General features: G+C 42.1%; 1 protein-coding gene across 1 annotated transcript; it reads right to left on the bottom strand.

Moving 5' to 3' along the window:
• Window positions 1-1,889: 1,889 nt before the first annotated feature.
• Window positions 1,890-22,104, bottom strand: ahi1 (Abelson helper integration site 1). Its single transcript, XM_039009856.1, has 27 exons — window positions 22,017-22,104; window positions 21,542-21,609; window positions 21,273-21,409; window positions 20,506-21,131; window positions 20,110-20,264; window positions 19,685-19,874; window positions 19,201-19,393; window positions 18,975-19,070; window positions 18,700-18,885; window positions 18,259-18,408; window positions 17,874-18,006; window positions 16,854-16,977; window positions 13,051-13,280; window positions 12,756-12,862; window positions 12,511-12,629; window positions 10,800-10,930; window positions 10,389-10,529; window positions 9,071-9,261; window positions 8,898-8,943; window positions 8,769-8,821; window positions 8,503-8,602; window positions 7,899-7,957; window positions 7,641-7,709; window positions 5,572-5,734; window positions 5,192-5,316; window positions 4,692-4,771; window positions 1,890-2,201 (listed from the first exon to the last, which is right to left on the bottom strand). Exons 2-27 carry the CDS (start codon window positions 21,549-21,551, stop codon window positions 2,009-2,011), a joined length of 3,807 nt encoding a protein of 1,268 aa, XP_038865784.1. The 5' UTR covers window positions 21,552-21,609; window positions 22,017-22,104; the 3' UTR covers window positions 1,890-2,008.
• Window positions 22,105-22,516: the final 412 nt, after the last annotated feature.

Genomic DNA, 22,516 nt, shown 5'->3' with positions numbered 1-22,516 from the left:
TGACGCTACAAGCTTGGCACACCTGTATTTGGGGAGTTTCTCCCATTCCTCTTAAGCTTTGTCAGGTTGAATGGGGAGCGTTGCTTCACAGCTATTTTCAGGTTTCTCCAGAGATGCTCTGACTGGGCCACTCAAGGACATTCAGAGACTTGTCCCGAAGCCACTCCTGCGTTGTCTTGACTGTGTGCTTAGGGTCGTTGTCCTGTTGGAAAGTGAACCTTTGCCCAAGTCTGAGGTCCTGAGCACTCTGGAGCAGGTTTTCATCAAGGATCTCTCTGTACTTTGCTCCGTTCATCTTTCCCTTGATCCTGACTAGTCTCCCAGTCCCTGCTGTTGAAAAACATCCCCACGGCATGATGCCGCCACCACCTTGCTTCACCGTAGGGATGGTGCCAGATTTAGCAAAAATCTCTAAAAATCTGTTTTCGCTTTGTCATTATAGGGTATTGTTATTTAATCAATTTTAGCATAAGGCTGTGACGTAACGAAATGTGGAAAGATTCAAGCGTCTGAACACTTTCTGAAGGCACTGTATATAAGCAGCCATACAGTGAACAATATATATCTATATACACTACAGAGGTGCTAAACGTGGACTGTAACTTGTATTAAAATGTAAAACTAAGAGGATGATGCTACACAGTTAGACTTCTCATTTGTTGTCATAGAGTAGCACTAGCAATCAAAAGCAGTTTGCAGTATGCCAATATCTAAATAAGACCTGTGTATACATACTTGAACTGTCAAGAACCTCTACAAGCTGTGGTAAAGCTTTGGAACTTTTTGAATGAGCTTTTAGCAAGTTATTTCAAAACACCATTTACTTAGGAATAAGTGAATGTTTCATAAAATAATGTTTACTTAATGACAATCAATGGGCATTTATCAGTTGGCAATGTAAATATGTACCCATTGAAATGCAGTACTATGTAAATGCCTCTCATTTCCAACACCACATGACTTGAATTATGTCTGAACAGTGGGGTCAGAACACAATGTGCCTAGCAATTGACCTCCTTCATGGTTATGTAGATTGCCCATTGACCAAAATGACTGTATCCACTTGTCAAGTGATCATAACTGTGGTTCATTCAAGTACACCAAACTATTTGAAAATATGTAACTAATGTAATCTTAGACCTTTGTTACAGTATTGTAGTTACATGCCTTTGGTGTTATTCCAATGTGTGCTTCTGCTCTCTTAAACTCCTATTTACAATAATGGCATTAGGCGAAATCTAGGAACCTTTTTCCTCACTGACTGCAGAGTTCCAAATTACATTTGTCTGGTCAAATAAAATAGGCAATTCATAATAAAAGAGAACAGATTTTGTCTACTATCTGTGTTTGAGATTGAATGTAATACAAAACAGAGACATTATTTTTTATATGTATTTAACTATATGTACCATACTTTTCTAACAAAACAGATATTTACATTTTCCTCACTCATAACACATTTCAAAGTTGTTATATTTAACATAATCACTGCGGACATATTTAAAGATATGACTAAGAACTGTAATTACAAAAATAAATATACAAACAATTCACTTGGCAACTATTTTGAAACGTATTGGTGACACTTTGGTGATCACGACTTTCCTCATCCCTTTAAGCTATAAAAATAAAACTGTAGTATTAATAAGTATATGTCTTTCTTATAGCTCATAACAAATAGGTTACAGAAGTCAATGAATGCATTACTCCAATAAATAGGATAAAAACAGCCAAACATACAAAATCTCTCCAGGACTGATACATTATAGGACATAATAGTAAACTTTTTAAAATACAGATGTTCTAAAATATTTTTTTTTAAACAATTGTTATTCAGACATCATTTAAAAAAGATTTGAACCCCCCCCCCCCCCCCCCCCACAAAAAACAATGTGTGTATGCTTCACAGGATGGTTTCATTATAAACATATTTGTTATCTTCTGTTCAAAGGGGAATTTAGTGTTAAAAAGCAGCTCTTAGTGTACTCTTAACCATAGGTCCATGGGTCTAGGCATCAGGCTCCAAGGCTCTGTTAGACTGTCCTCTCCTGGGGCTGGGGGGCAGTGGTCTGCTGCCTGCAGCATTGGCCCTCCTCTTGGTAGATGACGTTCCTGGGGCATCGGGGTCGGAGGATGTGGCCGGTGGTGGTGATGACGGAGCTTCTAACTTCTTCACTAACTTCTTTTTCTTCTTCTTCACTCTTGAGAAACATGGGGAAAAAACACATTGGCCTGACATTAACTTATATACAGTGGGGAGAACAAATATTTGATACACTGCTGATTTTGCAGGTTTTCCTACTTACAAAGCATGTAGAGGTCTGTAATTTTTATCATAGGTACACTTCAACTGTGAGAGACGAAATCTAAAACAAAAATCCAGAAAATCACATTGTATGATTTTTAAGTAATTAATTTGCATTTTATTGCATGACATAAGTATTTGATCACCTACCAACCAGTAAGAATTCCGGCTCTCACAGACCTGTTAGTTTTTCTTTAAGAAGCCCTCCTGTTCTCCACTCATTACCTGTATTAACTGCACCTGTTTGAACTCGTTACCTGTATAAAAGACACCTGTCCACACACCCAATCAAACAGACTCCAACCTCTCCACAATGGCCAAGACCAGAGAGCTGTGTAAGGACATCAGGGATACAATTGTAGACCTGCACAGGGCTGTGATGGGCTACAGGACAATAGGCAAGCAGCTTGGTGAGAAGGCAACAACTGTTGGCGCAATTATTAGAAAATGGAAGAAGTTCAAGATGACGGTCAATCACCCTCGGTCTGGGGCTCCATGCAAGATCTCACCTCGTGAGGCATCAATGATCATGAGGAAGGTGAGGGATCAGCCCAGAACTACACGGCAGGACCTGGTCAATGACCTGAAGAGAGCTGGGACCACAGTCTCAAAGAAAAGCATTAGTAACACACTACGCCGTCATGGATTAAAATCATGCAGCGCACGCAAGGTCCCCCTGCTCAAGCCAGCGCATGTCCAGGCCCGTCTGAAGTTTGCCAATGACCATCTGGATGATCCAGAGGAGGAATGGGAGAAGGTCATGTGGTCTGATGAGACAAAAATAGAGCTTTTTGGTCTAAACTCCACTCGCCGTCTTTGGAGGAAGAAGAAGGATGAGTACAACCCCAAGAACACCATCCCAACCGTGAAGCATGGAGGTGGAAACATCATTCTTTGGGGATGCTTTTCTGCAAAGGGGACAGGACGACTGCACCGTATTGAGGGGAGGATGGATGGGGCCATGTATCGCGAGATCTTGGCCAACAACCTCCTTCCCTCAGTAAGAGCATTGAAGATGGGTCCGTGGCTGGGTCTTCCAGCATGACAACGACCTGAAACACACAGCCAGGGCAACTAAGGAGTGGCTCCGTAAGAACCATCTCAAGGTCCTGGAGTGGCCTAGCCAGTCTCCAGACCTGAACCCAATAGAAAATCTTTGGAGGGAGCTGAAAGTCCGTATTGCCCAGCGACAGCCCCGAAACCTGAAGGATCTGGAGAAGGTCTGTATGGAGCAGTGGGCCAAAATCCCTGCTGCAGTGTGTGCAAACCTGGTCAAGAACTACAGGAGACGTATGATCTCTGTAATTTCAAACAAAGGTTTCTGTACCAAATATTAAGTTATGTTTTTCTGATGTATCAAATATTTATGTCATGCAATAAAATGCAAATTAATTACTTAAAAATCATACAATGTGATTTTCTGGATTTTTGTTTTAGATTCCGTCTCTCACAGTTGAAGTGTACCTATGATAAAAATTACAGACCTCTACATGCTTTGTAAGTAGGAAAACCTGCAAAATCGGCAGTGTATCAAATACTTATTCTCCCCACTATATATATATAAAAATACAAAAAAACTTTCGGAAGGGGACCTGGCAAGAGGTCAGCAGAAAGTAGTCAGCATGACCATAAAATACAAGAGCACATACAAGGACAATACACTCAAAACAATTACAGCGGTCAACAACATTTCAGTCAATCAGAGTTTTAAACTTAGTCAGATACCCTCTTGCCCAGTTCAAAGTATTTCATAGCTCACTACAAGACCAAAGAGCCTTATGGGAAAAGGATTGTTTCAGCTTTTTGGTTTCAATATGCTGTCTAAAACTTAGTTCAAATGCCTAGATACTATTTCAAATCAGTCAATCATCATCATTCAATCACAATTGACAGTTAAAATCTGCAAGTGGCTCCATTTGTTGAGAAAGTTGTTTGTGAATGTCATCAAATGCTAGTTGTAAATCCAGAAAAGCTTTCTCAATTTTAGAGGCACAAGAGTAAACGATTGTGTCGTCAGCATATTGTTGGAGTTCTGCAGATTTTCCATTTCTTCCTATATCAGACAGTGTAATAAGTCAAGGCCCTAAAATGGAACCTTAAAAGACCCCTTTTCTAAGCTGTCAAAAGTCTGATTTCATGCCCTCCAGTGCCACACACTGTGTTCCGCCAGAGAGTTCGTTTTGGAACCAATCTAACACGTCAGCACTTGTATGTCATCTAATAATGTATCTAGTATAATGTATAAGCTATAATGTATCTAGTAAGTTCATTTTCTTCCCATTTTCTCGCCATGTGGTTAGAACACGAGTGTACAAAATAAACTATCGCGATGATATCAGAGCCACTGCTGTGACTTACGACTGTTGCTGTGAGGAAGAGGACTTACTTGGTGGCAGCAGGCTGCTCAGGGTCTGTGTCCAGCTCAGAGATGAACTTGAGTTCCCCAGAGACAACGGCAGCTGACACCTGTGACCCGAGGGAGAGTAATCAAAGAAGAGAAGGTACAAGGAAATGAACAGTAATATAACCTTGGTTCCCTGAAGAAGGGGAACGAGATGATCTCTAGGTTGAAGATGACAAAGGTTAAGACAACAGGATTCTAATATCCCATAACGCTTTGCAACAATGGGACTAGCTATGCTAGTTAGCAACGGCGCTAGTAGTTAGCAACATCGCAGGTCCCAGATTTGTGACGACGTTGTCTTAACCTGTCGATTTTCGACCTAGGATGAGCTAAGGACTGTATTGGTGGAGGGGATGTGTGGGTACATTCTAAAATAAATCATCAATAAATGATTTTATTTGAAGTATCCTTCTCCATCAGAACCAAGAGACACTTTAGCTACATCACACAACGATCGCTGTAACAGAACCCAGTCTCCTTACCTTGGTAGGTGTCAACCTCTCATCTGATTGGTCAGTCCGCTCAAAAGGGGGGACTGATAGGTCGGTCTGTTCAGACAGGGCAGACTGTGCCTTTAGGGCCTGAGACAGCTCCTCGTTGTAATCCCCTGGGGCAGACGAGAGAAATAGCTCAGCAACAAACAACACATCCATACAGACTTGACTTTATAAGCTACATATCCACATGGGTTCTTTATCATGTAGAAAAGTTGTCCTGTGTGGCTTAGTTGGTAAGAGTATGTTAGCAACACCAAGGTGCTCCCAATAAAATGTATGCAATCACTATACTTTAAGTTGCTTTGGAGAATTGATGTCTGCTAAGTGCATATATTATATTAATGTGGAAAATATATAAAGCTTACGCTCTTCCGCAACATAGGTAGCTGGGAAGTATCCCTGCTGTCCGTTAGCCAGACGTCCAAACCACCAGTTGTCGTTGTCTTTGTAGAGCACATGGATGACATCACCACGCTGTACCGTTAACTCATCTGACCGGGTAGCACTGTAGTCATACAAAGAGACAACCTGACAGAGAGAAAGAGAAATTAAAAGGATTTAAGAATGGTTGACCATGGTGTTAAAAAAAACAGATTATTTTAAATTGTCATATTTATTTGTATGTTCCAGAGGTGTGGACTCCAGTCACATGACTTGGACTCCAGTCACATGACTTGGACTCGAGTCAGACTCGAGTCACAAATATGATGACTTGCAACTCGACTTTGACTTTAACACCAATGACTCGTGACTTAACTTGGACTTGAGCCTTTTGACTCAACCTGACTTGACACCCTCCCCAAGCCCCAATATAAAAAATGATGCTATTAAAAAAAGTGTGCAGTGCATCAACTCTTCATTTAACGGATTACAGTTTGAATTAGACAGCAGCCGGCGGGTGAATTCAGATGGAGCCCTTGGAAAGATGATACCCCAAATTATTATTTTCAGATATAAAGACTACGCTGTATCAACAAACAAAAAAACGGATTGCAACTTGCAAAACATGCGGGAAGAAAATGACAGACGGAGGCGCAACAACTTCCAACTTTGTTCGACGTTTTAAGCTGTACAAAGAACGGTAAGTCGTGGCTAATATAGCCGACAGCTATATCATTTATAACTTTACTAGTGTAGCATGTAGGCTAACGTAATGTTAAATCAATGAGCCTCCACACAGTCAGTCAGTGCGGGAACGTGATCATTGCACCCAAGATTGAGCTACAACTGGCTAGGCAGTTGGTAGCCTAAATCCTGACTGATGTTACTGCTGTTCCTAAAACCATTGACATACGTTAGCCTACTGTAACCACACACAGAGAGGGTGTGGGGGTGAGTGTGTGTGTGTGTGCTAAAGTTGGGCGATTGTGTACAAGGGGGGGGGGGGTCTTTCTCATGGCTACTGATGGGGTCAAATTGGGGTCATGATAAGGGCTGCACCAAATGTATTATAATAATTAATTATGCTTATGTTGTATTAATAGAAGGGGAAGGGTTATAAGACCCCTCCCCCACTACATTTATAGGGTCCTAGACTACAGACAAACCTTATAATGTATATATTGTTAAAAATTGTTTCACAGTTCTTTTCTAGTCTCTGCCTCTTATAAAGAAAAGGTCAGAGATATGTGAGTTATTGCATGGGGTCTGTGAGAAAGCACTTCAAAGATAAACACAGAACCCTGCAGGGGAGTAAAAGAGTTAAGAGACTAGTCAGACATACCACTATAAATCAACTTGGGGAGTGGACATTTACTGCTGAGCCCTTAGAAAACACTGGAACTATTGTATCTCTCTTGCAAGTTTGTATAGCTGTGTATGCATGGGCTTGGTCTGGTGAGCAGAAGGTAATGACGTATGCAGTGACATCACTATAGGTCTGGACTTCGGGCTTAATAAAATAACTTGGGACTTTTCCTATTTTGCAGAACTCAGGAGAGACATCAGTTGTATGTGTGATGTTTGATCTTTGACTTCTGTCTACAGCTGTATTTTGATTAAAATTGTTATGATTTATAAGTGCACATTTTGAGTGTTCCTTATTTGTTAAGTAAATAAAACGGAGCACAGAAAAATGGAACCAACACTACCCATCCATGGAAATATAGAGTTTATTTGGAAAGTAATAAATATTTATAAAAGCATTCAAGATTTGTGTAAATGTAATATACTAACTATTACTCTTGTTAAAAATATGAAATGGTATTACATTTTGTGAAGAGCACATTATGACTTGTTTAGGACTCGAAACTCAAAGTTTAGGACTTCAGACTTGACTTGAGACTTGCTGGACTTGACTTGAGACTTGACTTGGGACTTGAGTGCTAAGACTTGAGACTTACTTGTGACTTGTAAAACAATGACTTGGTCCCACCTCTGGTATGTTCTTATAATGCATACAGTTGTCAATGTTGGAATAAAAACAGGAACTTACCGTTTGCTGAACTGGTACCAAGGTATCTGCGTCCACTCTAATGGCTGTAGACAGATGATCAGGGAAGCTCTGAGGGAAGAAAGGGAACGTTCCTAAACTTCCATTCCATATTCAACTTCATTGGTTACGTCGGTTTCTTTCAAATAGATAAAGAAAATATTCAGTCCACAAGACTAAAATAAAGTTACTGTTAAAACTCAATAAAATACACATAAAAGGAAGCAACGAGAAAAGCATAACATTATAACGGTGCCTTACTGTCTGTAGCCTGAGAGATGGAGCTCTTCCTAGATGCTGGCCCACTGGGCTGAAACCACCTGCAAACAGAAGAGAAAGAAGAGAAAGTAAATACCAGATGAATATATTAAAATCTAAGATAGACCTCAAAGCATACATTATCGTAGAGGTGTGAACACCTACGGACAGCGTTGAAGACAAGAGGAGGCCCGTCTTGGTCTTTATGTACAGTGAACATGCTGCTCTGTAAGATCCTTAACAGCTCTAGTGAGTCTGGGAATGTTGCGTTTTGGTAAATCCTTCCTTTGCTTTGTTGTTGAAATGTCTGGCCAAAGCTCTCATTCTGCATGAATGGGTCCTTAAGCTCATTTGGGTAAACGGACCTCAATTCTTACAAATTATTGACAACTCAGTGGTTCACAGAGCTGCTTAGATTCATAGGCCTGTAGCAGTAAAATCTGTCTCCTTCCCTTCATCTGAACTGATAGGGAAAAACTTGACAGTTGGAAGCTCATCTTTAGGCAGGCTTTCACCTGGTCAGTTCTTTTAGAATAAGGATCAGGGTAATGAAGGCCAGGAGGGGACGGATTTTTTTCAGAGAAAGGGCATGTCTAGAGCCACTCACGGTTCTGGGGGATGAACTGAGCTCCGAGGGAACTAGACAGCTGCAGTTTGGAGTGTGGTGACAGGAGGGACGGAGGAGGCTGGGACGAGTTCAAGCTCATCTGAAAAAACAGTAGAAGAATAATTCATTTTCCATTATTACAGGGAAACTGAAATGTGTTCTGCTATATCCCAACCCCTCCAGACTACACACATACACACAGAGGTTGGTGGACAATAAAACGGTTAATTTGAAGGGCTTACAGAGTTAATGAGAGTACTACTTACTGGGCCAGCTTCCTGAGATAGGCTCCTCCCCATCTGATATATGCCCGCTTTATCTACAAACCACAAAAACCACAAACTAATTTCAACATGTTGTCGCATAAACATACCAATTTCATTGTTAAAGCATACCTTGCTCATACAGGTGTTCCACAGCAGAGGAGCTCCGAGATGGTTCCTACAAAAAAATTGTTTGAGAAAGTCATTGGTAAATTCTAGTTAGTTTGCATAATGATTTACCATCAGTTTGAGGTAAAAATATCATTCACGTTTTAAAACTAAATCAAAACAAGATTTGTACTCACTAGAACAGAGTCCAGTTTATCTTTGACACTCTGCATCTTCATAGACAGTCTGGCTGCTCTGGCGAAGCAGTCCATGGCTGCTCCGGAGGTGTCCTGGAATGTTACTGGGTCGGATGTGTTCCTGAACATCTTAGTGTCGGCTGATCCAGACCTGCTGTGGCCCTTCAGACTCTCCACCTCCAGCTGGGCCGCTGAGAAGAAACAGAGAGAAAATTAGTTTTTGTTTTGTCTTTATTGTGTGTATTCCATCAGGGACCACGTTGGAAACAAGTATAATTGTCTTAACGTGTTAAATCAAATCAGATTTTCCTCTCAGTCCACAAAACAGAAAGAAATACTCATCCAGTCTACCCAATCTCAAGGCCTACCATTTTCGAACATCCCAAAACAGACAAATTTTACACAAAATATTCATAAGCCTATAAACCAGGGGTGTCAAACTCATGCGGCCCCGGGGCCGCATTCGGTCTTCAACGAGGTCCGGAGGGCACCACAAAAAACGTGTTATTTTTCCTCACTGTCAAAATTACCAAAACATTGTCCTCTATCCATTATTTTGGGAATTTTCAATGCTCCCTGACTGTCTAGTGTTAATTTCTGTGATTAATAGCGAGCTGGAAAGTGTAAGAATATAGGTCCATTATAATTTCTGCACAGTTTCGATTTGGTTTTAGTCATTTGAAAGTATATTGAGCTCAACCCCCCCACCCAATTTAAAAATATATATTTATATACTTTTTTTATTTTACTCAAACCACCCACGAGCCAGACACCCCTGCTATAAACAGTCAAATGGCTCCTACACTAATGACTCAAGTTGTGTGGAACCAAGACTTAGTAACGCCAGAGACATCCCACTCCCTAATTTATTCTGATCGAGGCGGTGCCACTCCGGTCTACTTATTGCCCCCCGTCCCGCAGAGGGGATGCTCCAGACCAAGACATCTCACTGGAAAATGTTTTCTGGGTGGGATGAGAAGGGAGGGGACAATAAGTAGACCAGAGCCAGTTGTTACCTCACTCACGTTGGAAAGCATGCTCACCTACACAGAGAGAGAATGCCCACCTACACAGAGAGGGAATGCCCACCTACACAGAGAGAGAATGCCCACCTACACAGACAGGAACATTTAAACAATTTTACAATGGTAAATGGCTTGAGTGAACCATCTTTATTTAACCACCATCTTTGGTAACGCCACTGTCCTTTTACAATACAATTATTTGAATGCTCTGAGCAAGGTACTCAGGCACAGCTGAGTGTTCCTAAGATCTTCTCATTGCGTGATCGATCTCAGAACAATAATGAGCTGCTCACCTCTGCGGTCGTACAAGTAGACGTGCACAGGCTGGCTCTGACCGAAGGCACAGAAGGCCACCATGTTCTCATGAGGGTGGAAGGCCACACCACGGAGGGCTGTGGGGTAACACAGCTCCGAGTACACCGCCACCTGGTCACCTGGTAGATGCAGGCACAAAACCAGCAGGTATTATTGATCATAACAAAAACTAACAACGCATGCACTTAGCTAGGGACAGTTTCCCCAGATACAGATTTAAATTAGTCCTGGAACAAAAAACTATTTCAATGGAGATTATCCATTGAGCAGGTTTTTTAGTCCAAGACAATGCTTAATCTGGATATCGGGAAACTGTCCCTAAATACCTGGATTATTAGTTTGTGTCTAAATTCATACTGCAGGATCAGATGTGGCTGTCTTGTCCTAACCTGTTTCTGCGTTCCACACGTAGGCCATTCCATCCTCGCTGCCTGAGAAGATGAAGCTCCCACAGGGTGTGAACGTGCTGTGGATCCTCTCCCTGTAGTTAGTGGCACCTGTGTATTTCTTCACAGCCAATCTGCAACAACACACACACACAAACACATTTTAGAAGTCTGTACATTAGTACAATAAAAAGGACATGGAAACTTACTTGAGTTATGGCAATACAGAACTACACTCACCGGATAGTTTATTAGATACACCCCGTTCACAAAAATGGATCGCTCCTACAGACAGTGAGTCACGTGGCCGTTGCTTGCTATATAAAGCAGGTAGACAGGCATTCAGTTACTGTTCGATTGAATGTTAGAATGGGAACAATGAGTGACATAAGCGACTTTGAGCGTGGTATGATCGTCAGTGTCAGGCACGCCGGATCCAGTATATCAGAAACAGCCGCCCTCCTGGGATTTTCATGCATGGCAGTATAGGAACATTTTGAAGATAAATACACAACGCAGAGGATGAGAGGACGAGAGTACTAGAGTACTAATGGTCAATAGCGATTTGTAAATAGGAGTTGGGTTTCAGTTCAACATCTGTTAAGGATCTGTGGAATGTCACTCCTGAACTCAGAGCGACGTGTGCTACGTTGTCATTGGTCTGTACATTGAGTCAGGGGCAGGATACTTGTTATTTGGCCATTGGCCAAGTTGTCCTGCAAGGACTTCTGATTGGTCAACCCCAGGCTAGGGTGGGGGGTTATAAATGGCCTCCTGTTCCTTTGTTCAGTGGAGAAAAGCTGAGGAGGGGAGACTGAACATCTGAACATCTATCTCTCAGCATAACATCTTGATGTGTCCTTCTCAAATAAACCTACTTTTCTCCCCCTGATTTGCTTTGGAGTTCGTGTTATTGAAGAATAACATCAATTGCCAACAGCAGTGTCTAGGGTTCACCGAGAATGGTGCGACAAACAAAAAACATCCAGTCAGTGGCAGTACTGTGGGCGAAAACAGCTCGTTGATGAGAGAGGTCGAAGGAGAATGGAAAGAATCGTTGTGCAAGCTAACAGGAGGGCCACAAACTGACAAATAACGGTGCAGTACAACAGTGGTGTGCAGAACGGCATCTCTGAACACACAACTCATTGATCCTTGTCACGGATGGGCTATTGTAGCAGACGACCACACCGGGTTTCATTCCTATCAGCTAAAAACAAGAAGAAGCGTCTCCAGTGGGCACGCGATCACCAACACTGGACAATTGAGGAGTGGAAAAACATTGCCTGGTACGACGAATCCCAGTTCCTGTTGTGTCATGCTGTTGGCAGAGTCAGGATTTGGCCTAAGCAGCATGAGTCCATGGACCCCATCCTGCCTGGTACAGGCTGGTGGTGGGAGTTTAGTGGTGTGGGGAATGTTTTCCTGGCACATGTTAGGTCCCTTGAGCAACGAATGTTTTTCTGACACCTTGTAGAATCCATTCCCTGGAGAATTCAGGCTGTTCTGGAGGCAAAGGGGGGTCCGACCCGATAATAAATGGGTGTACCTAATAAATTGGTACACCCATTTAGTACCGGGTCGGACCCCCCTTTGTGTATATCGATCATAATAACATGTTGGGAACAAGTACAAAGATGACATTTTTGTACTCAGGGCACCATTGCGAATGAGGCTATGGTCTCAATTAGGCTTTTAAAAAATATATATTTACACTCTGAGATCCATCACCCTGACAACGCTGTCTTTGGCGTGGATCAGTAGACGGCGACCATTAGGATGGACCTCTAACGTGTTGATGGGAAGCCCACTCAGGTCACTCTCTCCTATCTCCTGCAGGACAAAATAAAATATTAATCCAGCTCTCCAATGTGAATGATAGAATAGACTTCATTGATCCCCAGAGGGGACATTGTCACCAGCATAAGACACATTTTGGGTGAAACATTGTTCTCAAACCTTCTCAATCTTCCAGTGACGACACGGTCTCTGATGCAGACTGTCATCAACCGACGTCCTCCACACAATGATGAACCCAACGTTGTCCGCAGAGAACATTCGGTTTCCTGAATAAATATACAATAAACACATTACGTTCACATTTCAATTCTCATGCGAAAATCCATCCAGCAAATGCCATGAATAGATACTCTAGCCAGGAACCAAAAAACTGTTATTCTCTAACAGAAAGAGACTGCTGGAGTAAAAAGTGCTTCATAAAAAAATGAGATTGATTGATTTACTGATTCCGTACCTTCGGAGTCGAAACACAGAGCGTTGATGAAGCTCTTGTGACCCTCGAACTCCTGGAGCAGCAGTCCGTTGACATCTTTGACGTTCACCCTCCAGACCCTCACCAGACAGTCGTAACCAGCAGTCACCACCATGCCCTGGGCCGTAGGGTGGTACTGAGCACAGTAGACAAACGACGGGTGGGGGAGCACCTTCTGGGCGATGGCCTGGAGCCTCTGCACGTTCCACACTCTGCAAGAGAGGGTTGAGAGGGATCATAGTGTTGAACAATTAGATTACGATATCAGACATGTCGAAATAAGAGACATGTGCTGATGATGTACCGAGTGCTAAGCTTGCTGAGTAAACTTACCCTTACTTATACCCAACCGTGTTCTCATGTTACTGAGCATACTACACCACACATTATTGATACTGAACAAAAATCTAAACTCAACATGCAACAATTTCAACAATTTTACTGAGTTACAGTTCATATACATAACAGTAGTAGGGCTGATTACCAACAAAGACGAGACAGCCTACAGGGAGGAGGTGAGGGCCCTGGGAGTGTGGTGCCAGGAAAATAACCTCTCACACAACGTCAACAAAACAAAGGAGCTGATCGTGGACTTCAGGAAACAGCAGAGGGAGCACCCCCTATCCACATCAACGGGACCGCAGTGGAGAAGGTGGAAAGCTTCAAGTTCCTCGGCGTACACATCACTGACAAACTGAACTGCTCCACCCACACAGACAGTGTGGTGAAGAAGGCGCAATAGCGCCTCTTCAACCTCAGAAGGCTGAAGAAATTTGGCTTGGCACCTAAAACCCTCGCAAACTTTTACAGATTCACAATTGAGAGCATCCTGTCGGGCTTTATCACCGCCTGGTATGGCAACTGCACTGCCCGCAACCGCAAGGCTCTCCAGAGGGTGGTGTCAAAGCTGGGACCGAGAGACTGAAAAACAGCTTCTATCTCAAGGCCATCAGACTGTTAAATAGCCACCACTAGCACATTAGAGGCTGCTTCCCTATATAGATAGACTTGGAATCACTGGCCACTTTAATAATGGAACACTAGTCACTTTAATATTGTTTACATATTTTGCATTACTCATCTAATATGAATATACTGTATTCTATCCTACTGTATCTTAGCCTATGCCGCTCTAACATTGCTCGCCCAAATATTTATATATTCTTAATTCCATTCCTTTAGATTTGTGTGTATTGTTGTGAAATTGTTAGATATTACTGTTAGATATTACTGCACTGTTAGAGCTAGAAACACAAGCATTTCGCTACACCCGCAATAACATCTGCTAAACACGTGTATGTGACAAATAAATTTGATTTGATTTTTATAAGTAAAATCAGTCAGTTGAAATAAATTCATTAGGCCCTAATCTATGGATTTCACATGACTCGTCAGTGGCGCAGCCATGGGTGGGGAGCCAGGCTGAGCCAATCAGTTTTTTCTCACAAAAGGGCTTTATTACAGACAGAAATACTCCTCATTTTCATCAGCTGTCCGTGTGGCTGGTCTCAGATGATCCCGCAGGTGAAGAAGCCGGAAGTGGAGGTCCTGGGCTAGCGTGGTTACACATGATCTTCGGTTATGAGGCCGGTTGGAAGTACTGCCAAATTCTCTAAAATGACGTTGAGGGTGGCTTATGATAGAGAAATGAACGTTAAATTCTTTGGCAACAGCTCTGGTGGACATTCCTGTAGTCAGCATGCAAATTGCATGCTCCCTCAAAACCTGTGGCATTGTGTTGTGTAACAAAACTGCACATTTCAGAGTGGCCTTTTATTGCCCCCAGCACAAGGTACACCTGCGTAGCGATAATGCTGTTTAATCAGCTTCTTGATATGCCACACCTGTCAGGTGGATGGATTATCTTGGCAAAGGATTTTGTGCATTTGGAACATTTCTGGGATATTTTATTTCAGCTCATGAAACATGGCCCAACCCTTTACATGTTGAGTTTATATTTTTGTTCAGTATATTAGACAGTATAGTGTGCATGCGCCATTAGAGGCATTGTGCCTAGTGCACACATGCCCACTAGAGGAGATATGTGGGTATGACTTCAATACATTATATTAGTGACAACACATACACAAATACAGTGGGGCAAAAAAGTATTTAGTCAGCCATCAATTGTGCAAGTTCTCCCACTTAAAAAGATGAGAGAGGCCTGTAATTTTCACCATAGGTACACTTCAACTATGACAGACAAAATGAGAAAAAAAAAATCCAGAAAATCACATTGTAGGATTTTTAATGAATTTATTTGCAAATTATGGTGGAAAATAAGTATTTGGTCAATAACAAGTTTCTCAATACTTTGTTATATACCCTTTGTTGGCAATGACAGAGGTCAAACGTTTTCTGTAAGTCTTCACAAGGTTTTCACACACTGTTGCTGGTATTTTGGCCCATTCCTCCATGCAGATCTCCTCTAGAGCAGTGATGTTTTGGGGCTGTTGCTGGGCAACACGGACTTTCAACTCCCGCCAAAGATTTTCTATAGGGTTGAGATCTGGAGACTGGCTAGGCCACTCCAGGACCTTGAAATGCTTCTTACGAAGCCACTCCTTCGTTGCCCGGGCGGTGTGTTTGGGATCATTGTCATGCTGAAAGACCCAGCCACGTTTCATCTTCAATGCCCTTGCTGATGGAAGGAGGTTTTCACTCAAAATCTCACGATACATGGCCCCATTCATTCTGTCCTTTACACGGATCAGTCGTCCTGGTCCATTTGCAGAAAAACAGCCCCCAAAGCATGATGTTTCCACCCCCATGCTTCACAGTAGGTATGGTGTTCTTTGGATGCAACTCAGCATTCTTTGTCCTCCAAACACGACGAGTTGAGTTTTTACCAAAAAGTTCTATTTTGGTTTCATCTGACCATATGACATTCTCCCAATCTTCTTCTGGATCATCCAAATGCTCTCTAGCAAACTTCAGACGGGCCTGGACATGTACTGGCTTAAGCAGGGGGACACGTCTGGCACTGCAGGATTTGAGTCCCTGGCGGCGTAGTGTGTTACTGATGGTAGGCTTTGTTACTTTGGTCCCAGCTCTCTGCAGGTCATTCACTAGGTCCTCCCATGTGGTTCTGGGATTTTTGCTCACCGTTCTTGTGATCATTTTGACCCCACGGGGTGAGATCTTGCGTGGAGCCCCAGATCGAGGGAGATTATCAGTGGTCTTGTATGTCTTCCATTTCCTAATAATTGCTCCCACAGTTGATTTCTTCAAACCAAGCTGCTTACCTATTGCAGATTCAGTCTTCCCAGCCTGGTGCAGGTCTACAATTTTGTTTCTGGTGTCCTTTGACAGCTCTTTGGTCTTGGCCATAGTGGAGTTTGGAGTGTGACTGTTTAAGGTTGTGGACAGGTGTCTTTTATACTGATAACAAGTTCAAACAGGTGCCATTAATACAGGTAACGAGTGGAGGACAGAGGAGCCTCTTAAAGAAGAAGTTACAGGTCTGTGAGAGCCAGAAATCTTGCTTGTTTGTAGGTGACCAAATACTTATTTTCCACCATAATTTGCAAATAAATTCATTAAAAATCCTACAATGTGATTTTCTGGATTTTCTTTTCTCATTTTGTCTGTCATAGTTGAAGTGTACCTATGATGAAAATTACAGGCCTCTCTCATCTTTTTAAGTGGGAGAACTTGCACAATTGGTGGCTGACTAAATACTTTTTTGCCCCACTGTATATCCTAAGCATCAGCGTAATCTAATCGAGGCCCCATGTTTATCCTTCCCAGGCAGGGTATATTTGAGGTACAGGTAGACCATTTACCTGACGGTGCCATCAGAGGAAGAAGACAGGAGGCTCCGGTCGTCTCTGGACCAGCAGAGATCATACACGATACTGAGGTGGCCGTTGAAGGCAGCCAACACCTTGCCTGAAGGAATCTCATACACTGAGAAAAAAAAAAACGATGAGATAACTTCAATAATAAATAAAAAATTCACACCTGTTTGGGAGTAGCACACAGAATTCATTCCTCAAGTGAATCAATCTCCTTAGCTCAGTGTAAGTGACGTTTTAGGGTGTTTTCACACTTGCAACAAGGCACTAAAGTAATACTGCAAAAAAATTGTCAAAGCAATTCAACTTTTTGTCCTGAATACAAAGTGTTATGTTTGGGCCAAATCCACTCTCCATATTTTCAAGCATATGTTATAGATATGCTTGTACTCATTAAGTACTGTGGAGTTTTTCAGGATAAAAAATAAACAGAATGGAGCTAGGTACAGGCAAAGTCCTAGAGGAAAACCTGGTTCAGTCTGCTTTCCACCAGACACTGGGAGATTAATTCACCTTCCAGCAGGACAATAACCTAAAACACAAGGCCACATCTACACTGGAGTTGCTTACCAAGACGACATTGACTGTTCCTGAGTGGCCGAGTTACAGTTTGACTTTAATCTATGGCAAGACTTAAATTGTTGTCTAGCAATGATCAACAACCAATTTGACAGAGCTTGATGAATTTTAAAAATAATAAATGGGAAAATGTTGCACTACCAGGGTGTGGAAAGCTCTTAGAGACTTACCCAGAAAGACTACAAAGTATTGACTCAGGGGTGCGAATACTTAAGTAAATGAGACATTTCTGTATTGCATTTCTAAAAACATGTTTTCCCTTCATCATTATGGGGTATTACGTGTAGATGGGTGAGAAAAATTATCTATATAATCCATTTTTAATTCCGGCTGTAACACAACAAAATGTGGAATAAGTCAAGGAGTATGAATACTTTCTGAAGGCACTGAGCACTAAGGTAGCTCTGAGTAGGGGTTTACATTTCTTACCTATGATGGGGAAGGCATCTCTGTCAGCACACGCAGCAGCCAGCTTCCTCCCGTCGTGGGAGAATCGTATCGTGAAACAGCCCATCTGACCACCGCGGAACGACAGCATGGGCTTATTAGGGATCCGGCACACCTGCAACACAAATACAACTTCATCAAATAACACATCTGGGGACAACTGGTGACATTTCTGGATTTCCCAGCAAAACGCACAACCACCACAGAACATTGTGTAAATGTTGTCTCAAAGTTGTGTTTCTCAACATGCCATCGTGACTTTATAACAACAATTGGACAGCCCTTGAATTGGGTAGCAGTTAGATACTGTTAGACAATAGAACAGAGAGTCAAGATTCTTAGAATAGAAGTTCTTTAGTAAACAGACCTGGCCAGGCATTCTGCTCCAATGGAGCTCAGGTTTGTTGCCTAGAGGTTGTGTTATGGTTCTCCTGGTGATCTCACTCTGCAGCTCGCTAAAGGAAGTGGAGCCTCTCTCCTGCTGCAAGGCCATCATGGAGCGGATACTAGGGTCCACCTACACAACAGACCAGCACATGGTCAAACTTCAACAGCCTAAAACAGCAGTGGACCAAACCACAACTCACCCTTTGGGAAATAAAACAGCCCAAAACAGCAACTCCTTATGGATGAAGATTTGATTTCTACAACTAAACTGCTACTACTACTAATGTACTAATACATTACTATTATACTATTGCTATTAGTATTATTAGCATTATCAGCATAGTGGTGGTAGTGGTAGTTTTGCTAAAGCAGACATATCAGTAACATGTTTTTGTAGTATGATTTCTAAGTATCGACTTACATGATCAGGTAGTTTGAGGCCTTTCACAGTGATGTAGAGGGTGGATGTGTATCTGCTACGGGGATATCTCCTCCACCAGTCCACTACCTCAATGGTATTTTCTTGTCTCTTGCCCCGGGGAGGGGGACAGAAGAGCTGCAAACGCAGTTTACTGTCGATGTTCAGCACTCCGTTAGTGCCAACAAGCTGCAGGGAGAAATAAATTGTTACAAATCTTTTTTTCTCTCTCTTCAATAATGGATATTCATAACTGAAAACATTTCTAAATGCATTACCTTTAGAAATGCCCAGGCGATTTTTCGAAACCCTCGTTCATGTCTGTCGACGTCAACGTTGGCTCTGGCTTCCTCCATGGTCATAAAATCCAGGACCTGAAATATATTTAAAAGACAATCTTTTCAAAATGGCCTTTAGGAAAAAGTTTGACTTTACATCTGGTTAATGCTTGACGTGGGTCAAGATATTGGTGTCACAAACCCATCCTCTTTTCATTATTTTTACCTCAAAAAAGAGCATAACTCTAGGGCCTTCATGGTTATCCTGGAGGAAATATCCAAAGCGCTCGTTGAAGATGATCTGCTCATCCCACTCTGGAACTGTTGACTTGTTCTTCTTGAAGTCAAAAGGCTGGGTGATGATGGGAAGGATATGCTCCACACTCTCCTGCTCGTAGAAGGACGAGACCGGGCGGTGACTGCAAAATATGGAGAAGGACACAAAAACGATTTGATCACAATTCTCGTCACCACCAGTTTTTACATTTGTTGTGACGGTAACATTTAACAATTAGCCTGGTTCCAGGTTGGTTTGTGCTGCCAACTACTATGGTCATAGTCAGATCGATTTAAGCTGCAAACTGCTATGTTTATTGCCAAACAACAACCATAGGAGTTGAATAACAGCACAAACAGATCTGGACCATCAAGCTAGTAACATCAAAAACCCACAATTAACAAAATCACAAACTAACAAAACCATTTCTCACCTGTCCTCTTTTTTCACGTATTGCCCAGTCATCTCGTCAATAACGTGGATCTTGACCATGGGGTGTGAGACCAGCAGGTCAGTCTTCAGGCGGTCTGTTCTGTGGATGTAGACTCCCAGGACCAGGTTGTCATCAAAGACTGGTCTCCGAGGAGTTTCAACAATCTCTGTATCACTCTCCTCCTTCACCACTACCATCAAGGAAAGAAGTGTTACTCAATGTTATTATCATGTTATTCACTTTTCAAGTAGAGTATTTTGTGCTTCCATATCTTCGTACAATAGTATCACACTAACTAATGTTACTGAAGATAGCAAAAAAACATCACACCAACTTTTCAAGAACAGCTTAGCCACATAATTCCTAACTGTTCATAATGCATGTTGTATGACCAGCTGAGTTTTTTCTTAGCTTTTTATACCCACATTGTTTTATTTTTTTCTTCTTTTTGCCTTTTGATTTGAAAGATTCTAGTCTGTCCTCCTCGTCCTCCTCTTGGTGGCTTTCTTGACTCTTCTCTTTGGACCTCTTCCTTTCAGTGACGTCGTCAGACTGGCTGTACTGCAGATCTTCTATCATACTGTAAAACGAAATGGAAAATAAATATGATAATCTATTCTATGGTATTAATGGGTAATTTACGTTTATAGCCTGGTCCCAGATCTGTTTTTGCTTTATAGCCAACTTCTATGAACATTGTTATGCCAAGAATATAAAATAAAGGTTGCCAAGATAGAACAAACAGATCTGGCTAGGTCATTTACAGCTTTCTTCCAGGTTCATGCAAACCTCACTAGTTATCCAGTAAGACTTCTACACACCTCGTCTCCCTCTCTGGATCCAATGACGACCTCAGCTTCTTCTTCTTCTTCTTTGCACCTTCATTGTTTAATGCTACTACTTCCTGAGCGGCAGCGTTGGTCTTGTCTGTTGTTGACTTCTTGTGTACAGTCTTCTTCACAGTAGCCATCTCCTCTTCCTGTGCCATCTGCTTCTGGTACTCATGAAGTAACTCATCCTCAGCTTCCACCGCAACCTCACTCTGGACCCCGGACACCTCCTCTCCTCCTTTGCTGTTCCCTTTCTTACTCTTTCTCCTCTGTATATTCGCAGGGCCTTCCGACTCTAAGGAGGCCTTGGATTTGGGTGTTTTGGCATTTTCAGCAGTACTATCAGTCTGGTCGATTTGAATGATATAACTGTCCTCCTGCTGCACTGGGGCTGGAGGCAGCTCCCTTTTACTTTTCCTCTTCCCTTTGGTTGGTTGCTCCTCCTCATCCTGGTTCCCATTGTTGTTGTTGTTGACCTTCTCTGTTACCTCCCTCTCCCTACGCTTGTTCTTGGTGAAACGAGGACTGCCCTGGTCAGCGTGGTAGGTGTTCTGATGAACAGTCTCATCGTCCTCTGTGTCTTTCACAATGTTAGGGTTTTGTTTCAAAGTTTGGAGCTGAACGAGAAGAGTGGGGGCCCAAAGGTAAGAATAGACATTTATGTGCATGGAAGTTAATTTTACAGAGACCATGCACAACAAATATTGTTAAAGTGATTTCAGCGCCAAACCTTCTTGATCTGACCTATTCCAACGTACCACAATACTCTCCTGCTCTGGCTGATCTGGGCTCTTCTTCTTCTTCACTTTTTTCTTCTCCGATGTAGCCGGGTCAGTGTATCTCTTGAAGACCTCGTCAAATCTGGCCCTGGTCTTAGCTCGGGCTTCACTCTCACCTAGATAAGAAATATAGTCTGTTACTCTATTTACTTTATTTATAAGGCCAGGTATTAATTTATTAACCATGTTATGGTATGTAGCCCCAATACAGTCAATGTTTGGAAAATACTGCAATTGTGTGTACTCACCTGCTGGCATTCTCGAATGCTGAAGTGACACTCATTCTGCATGCAAAGGGCCAAGGGAGATTTTCCTCCTAAAAAATGCAAGGCAGCAGACTAATCAGATAGCTATCTAGCTATCTAATTTAGCTATCTAGTTAGCTAACGTTAGGTCCCAATACAATGGTATGGGTCTGACTGCAAACAATGGAAGTTTTCTAACTTTTATTTGAACAATATGCAAGCCTGCCTAGTTAGTCCATTTTGACCAGATGGGTTAGGCCTACTCAACTGATAACAACAAACATAGCTAGCTATATAGAGCTATTGCTAGCTAGCTTGCCGTTATAGCTAAGTTGCTAACGTTACTGACATTAGCTAACGCTAGCTAATCTGGCTAGCTAGGGTGACCACAATGCTGCCAAACTTAGCGGTGTTTTGCAATATTGTTTATTTAAGTGAATGTACATGCAGACTAACATCGACAACCGGAAAAACATACAATTTACCACAATATTTGAGTAAACGATTGGGACCACGACACTGGCTCCGTTGCGATGGTTTCCATAACAACAACAGCAGTGATGGGGTAAAAATATTGTGGATGACGTTTCAGCCATGGTCTTTGATTTCACCAATGAACATCGCGGAGCGAAGTATCCTCCGCCCATCTAACGTCCAGATGAATTCAATAGATTTTTTAGCAATATGTGTGCAATGTAACTTTTATCAATCAGTAATATTTCCTTGGAGAATATATAGATGAAAATGTATCCAAGACATTGCACATCAGCCATTTTTTCACCATATCTAAATCTACTCTGCAGAACTCTACTTTTGGATAGCAATTAATTCATAGCCAAACGTATATGCATTTATCTTTGACGTATTTAGCATTTTAATGAATGTTAAGTCATTTCGTTGTATGTAATGAACATGCTCAGAATCTGTGGAATGGCAAAGAAACATGCAGTCCCCACATGCTTACAGTTGCGAGTTCAG

This window comes from Salvelinus namaycush, chromosome 15 (genome assembly GCF_016432855.1).
Source record: "Salvelinus namaycush isolate Seneca chromosome 15, SaNama_1.0, whole genome shotgun sequence".
Classification (NCBI taxonomy): Eukaryota; Metazoa; Chordata; class Actinopteri; order Salmoniformes; family Salmonidae; genus Salvelinus; species Salvelinus namaycush.
Note: the sequence above shows the minus strand (reverse complement) of the source record. Positions and strands in the feature narration are given on the sequence as shown.

What these genes read in the sequence shown, in the direction of transcription:
- ahi1 (XM_039009856.1), bottom strand. An exon ending in CTACTTGTACGACCGCAGAG is followed by an intron (nt 9,262 to 10,388) that starts GTGAGCAGCTCA and finishes GTTTCTTCTCAG; the next exon opens with CGGCCCAGCTGGAGGTGGAG. An exon ending in TATCTCAGGAAGCTGGCCCA is followed by an intron (nt 8,603 to 8,768) that starts GTAAGTAGTACT and finishes CTGTTTTTTCAG; the next exon opens with ATGAGCTTGAACTCGTCCCA.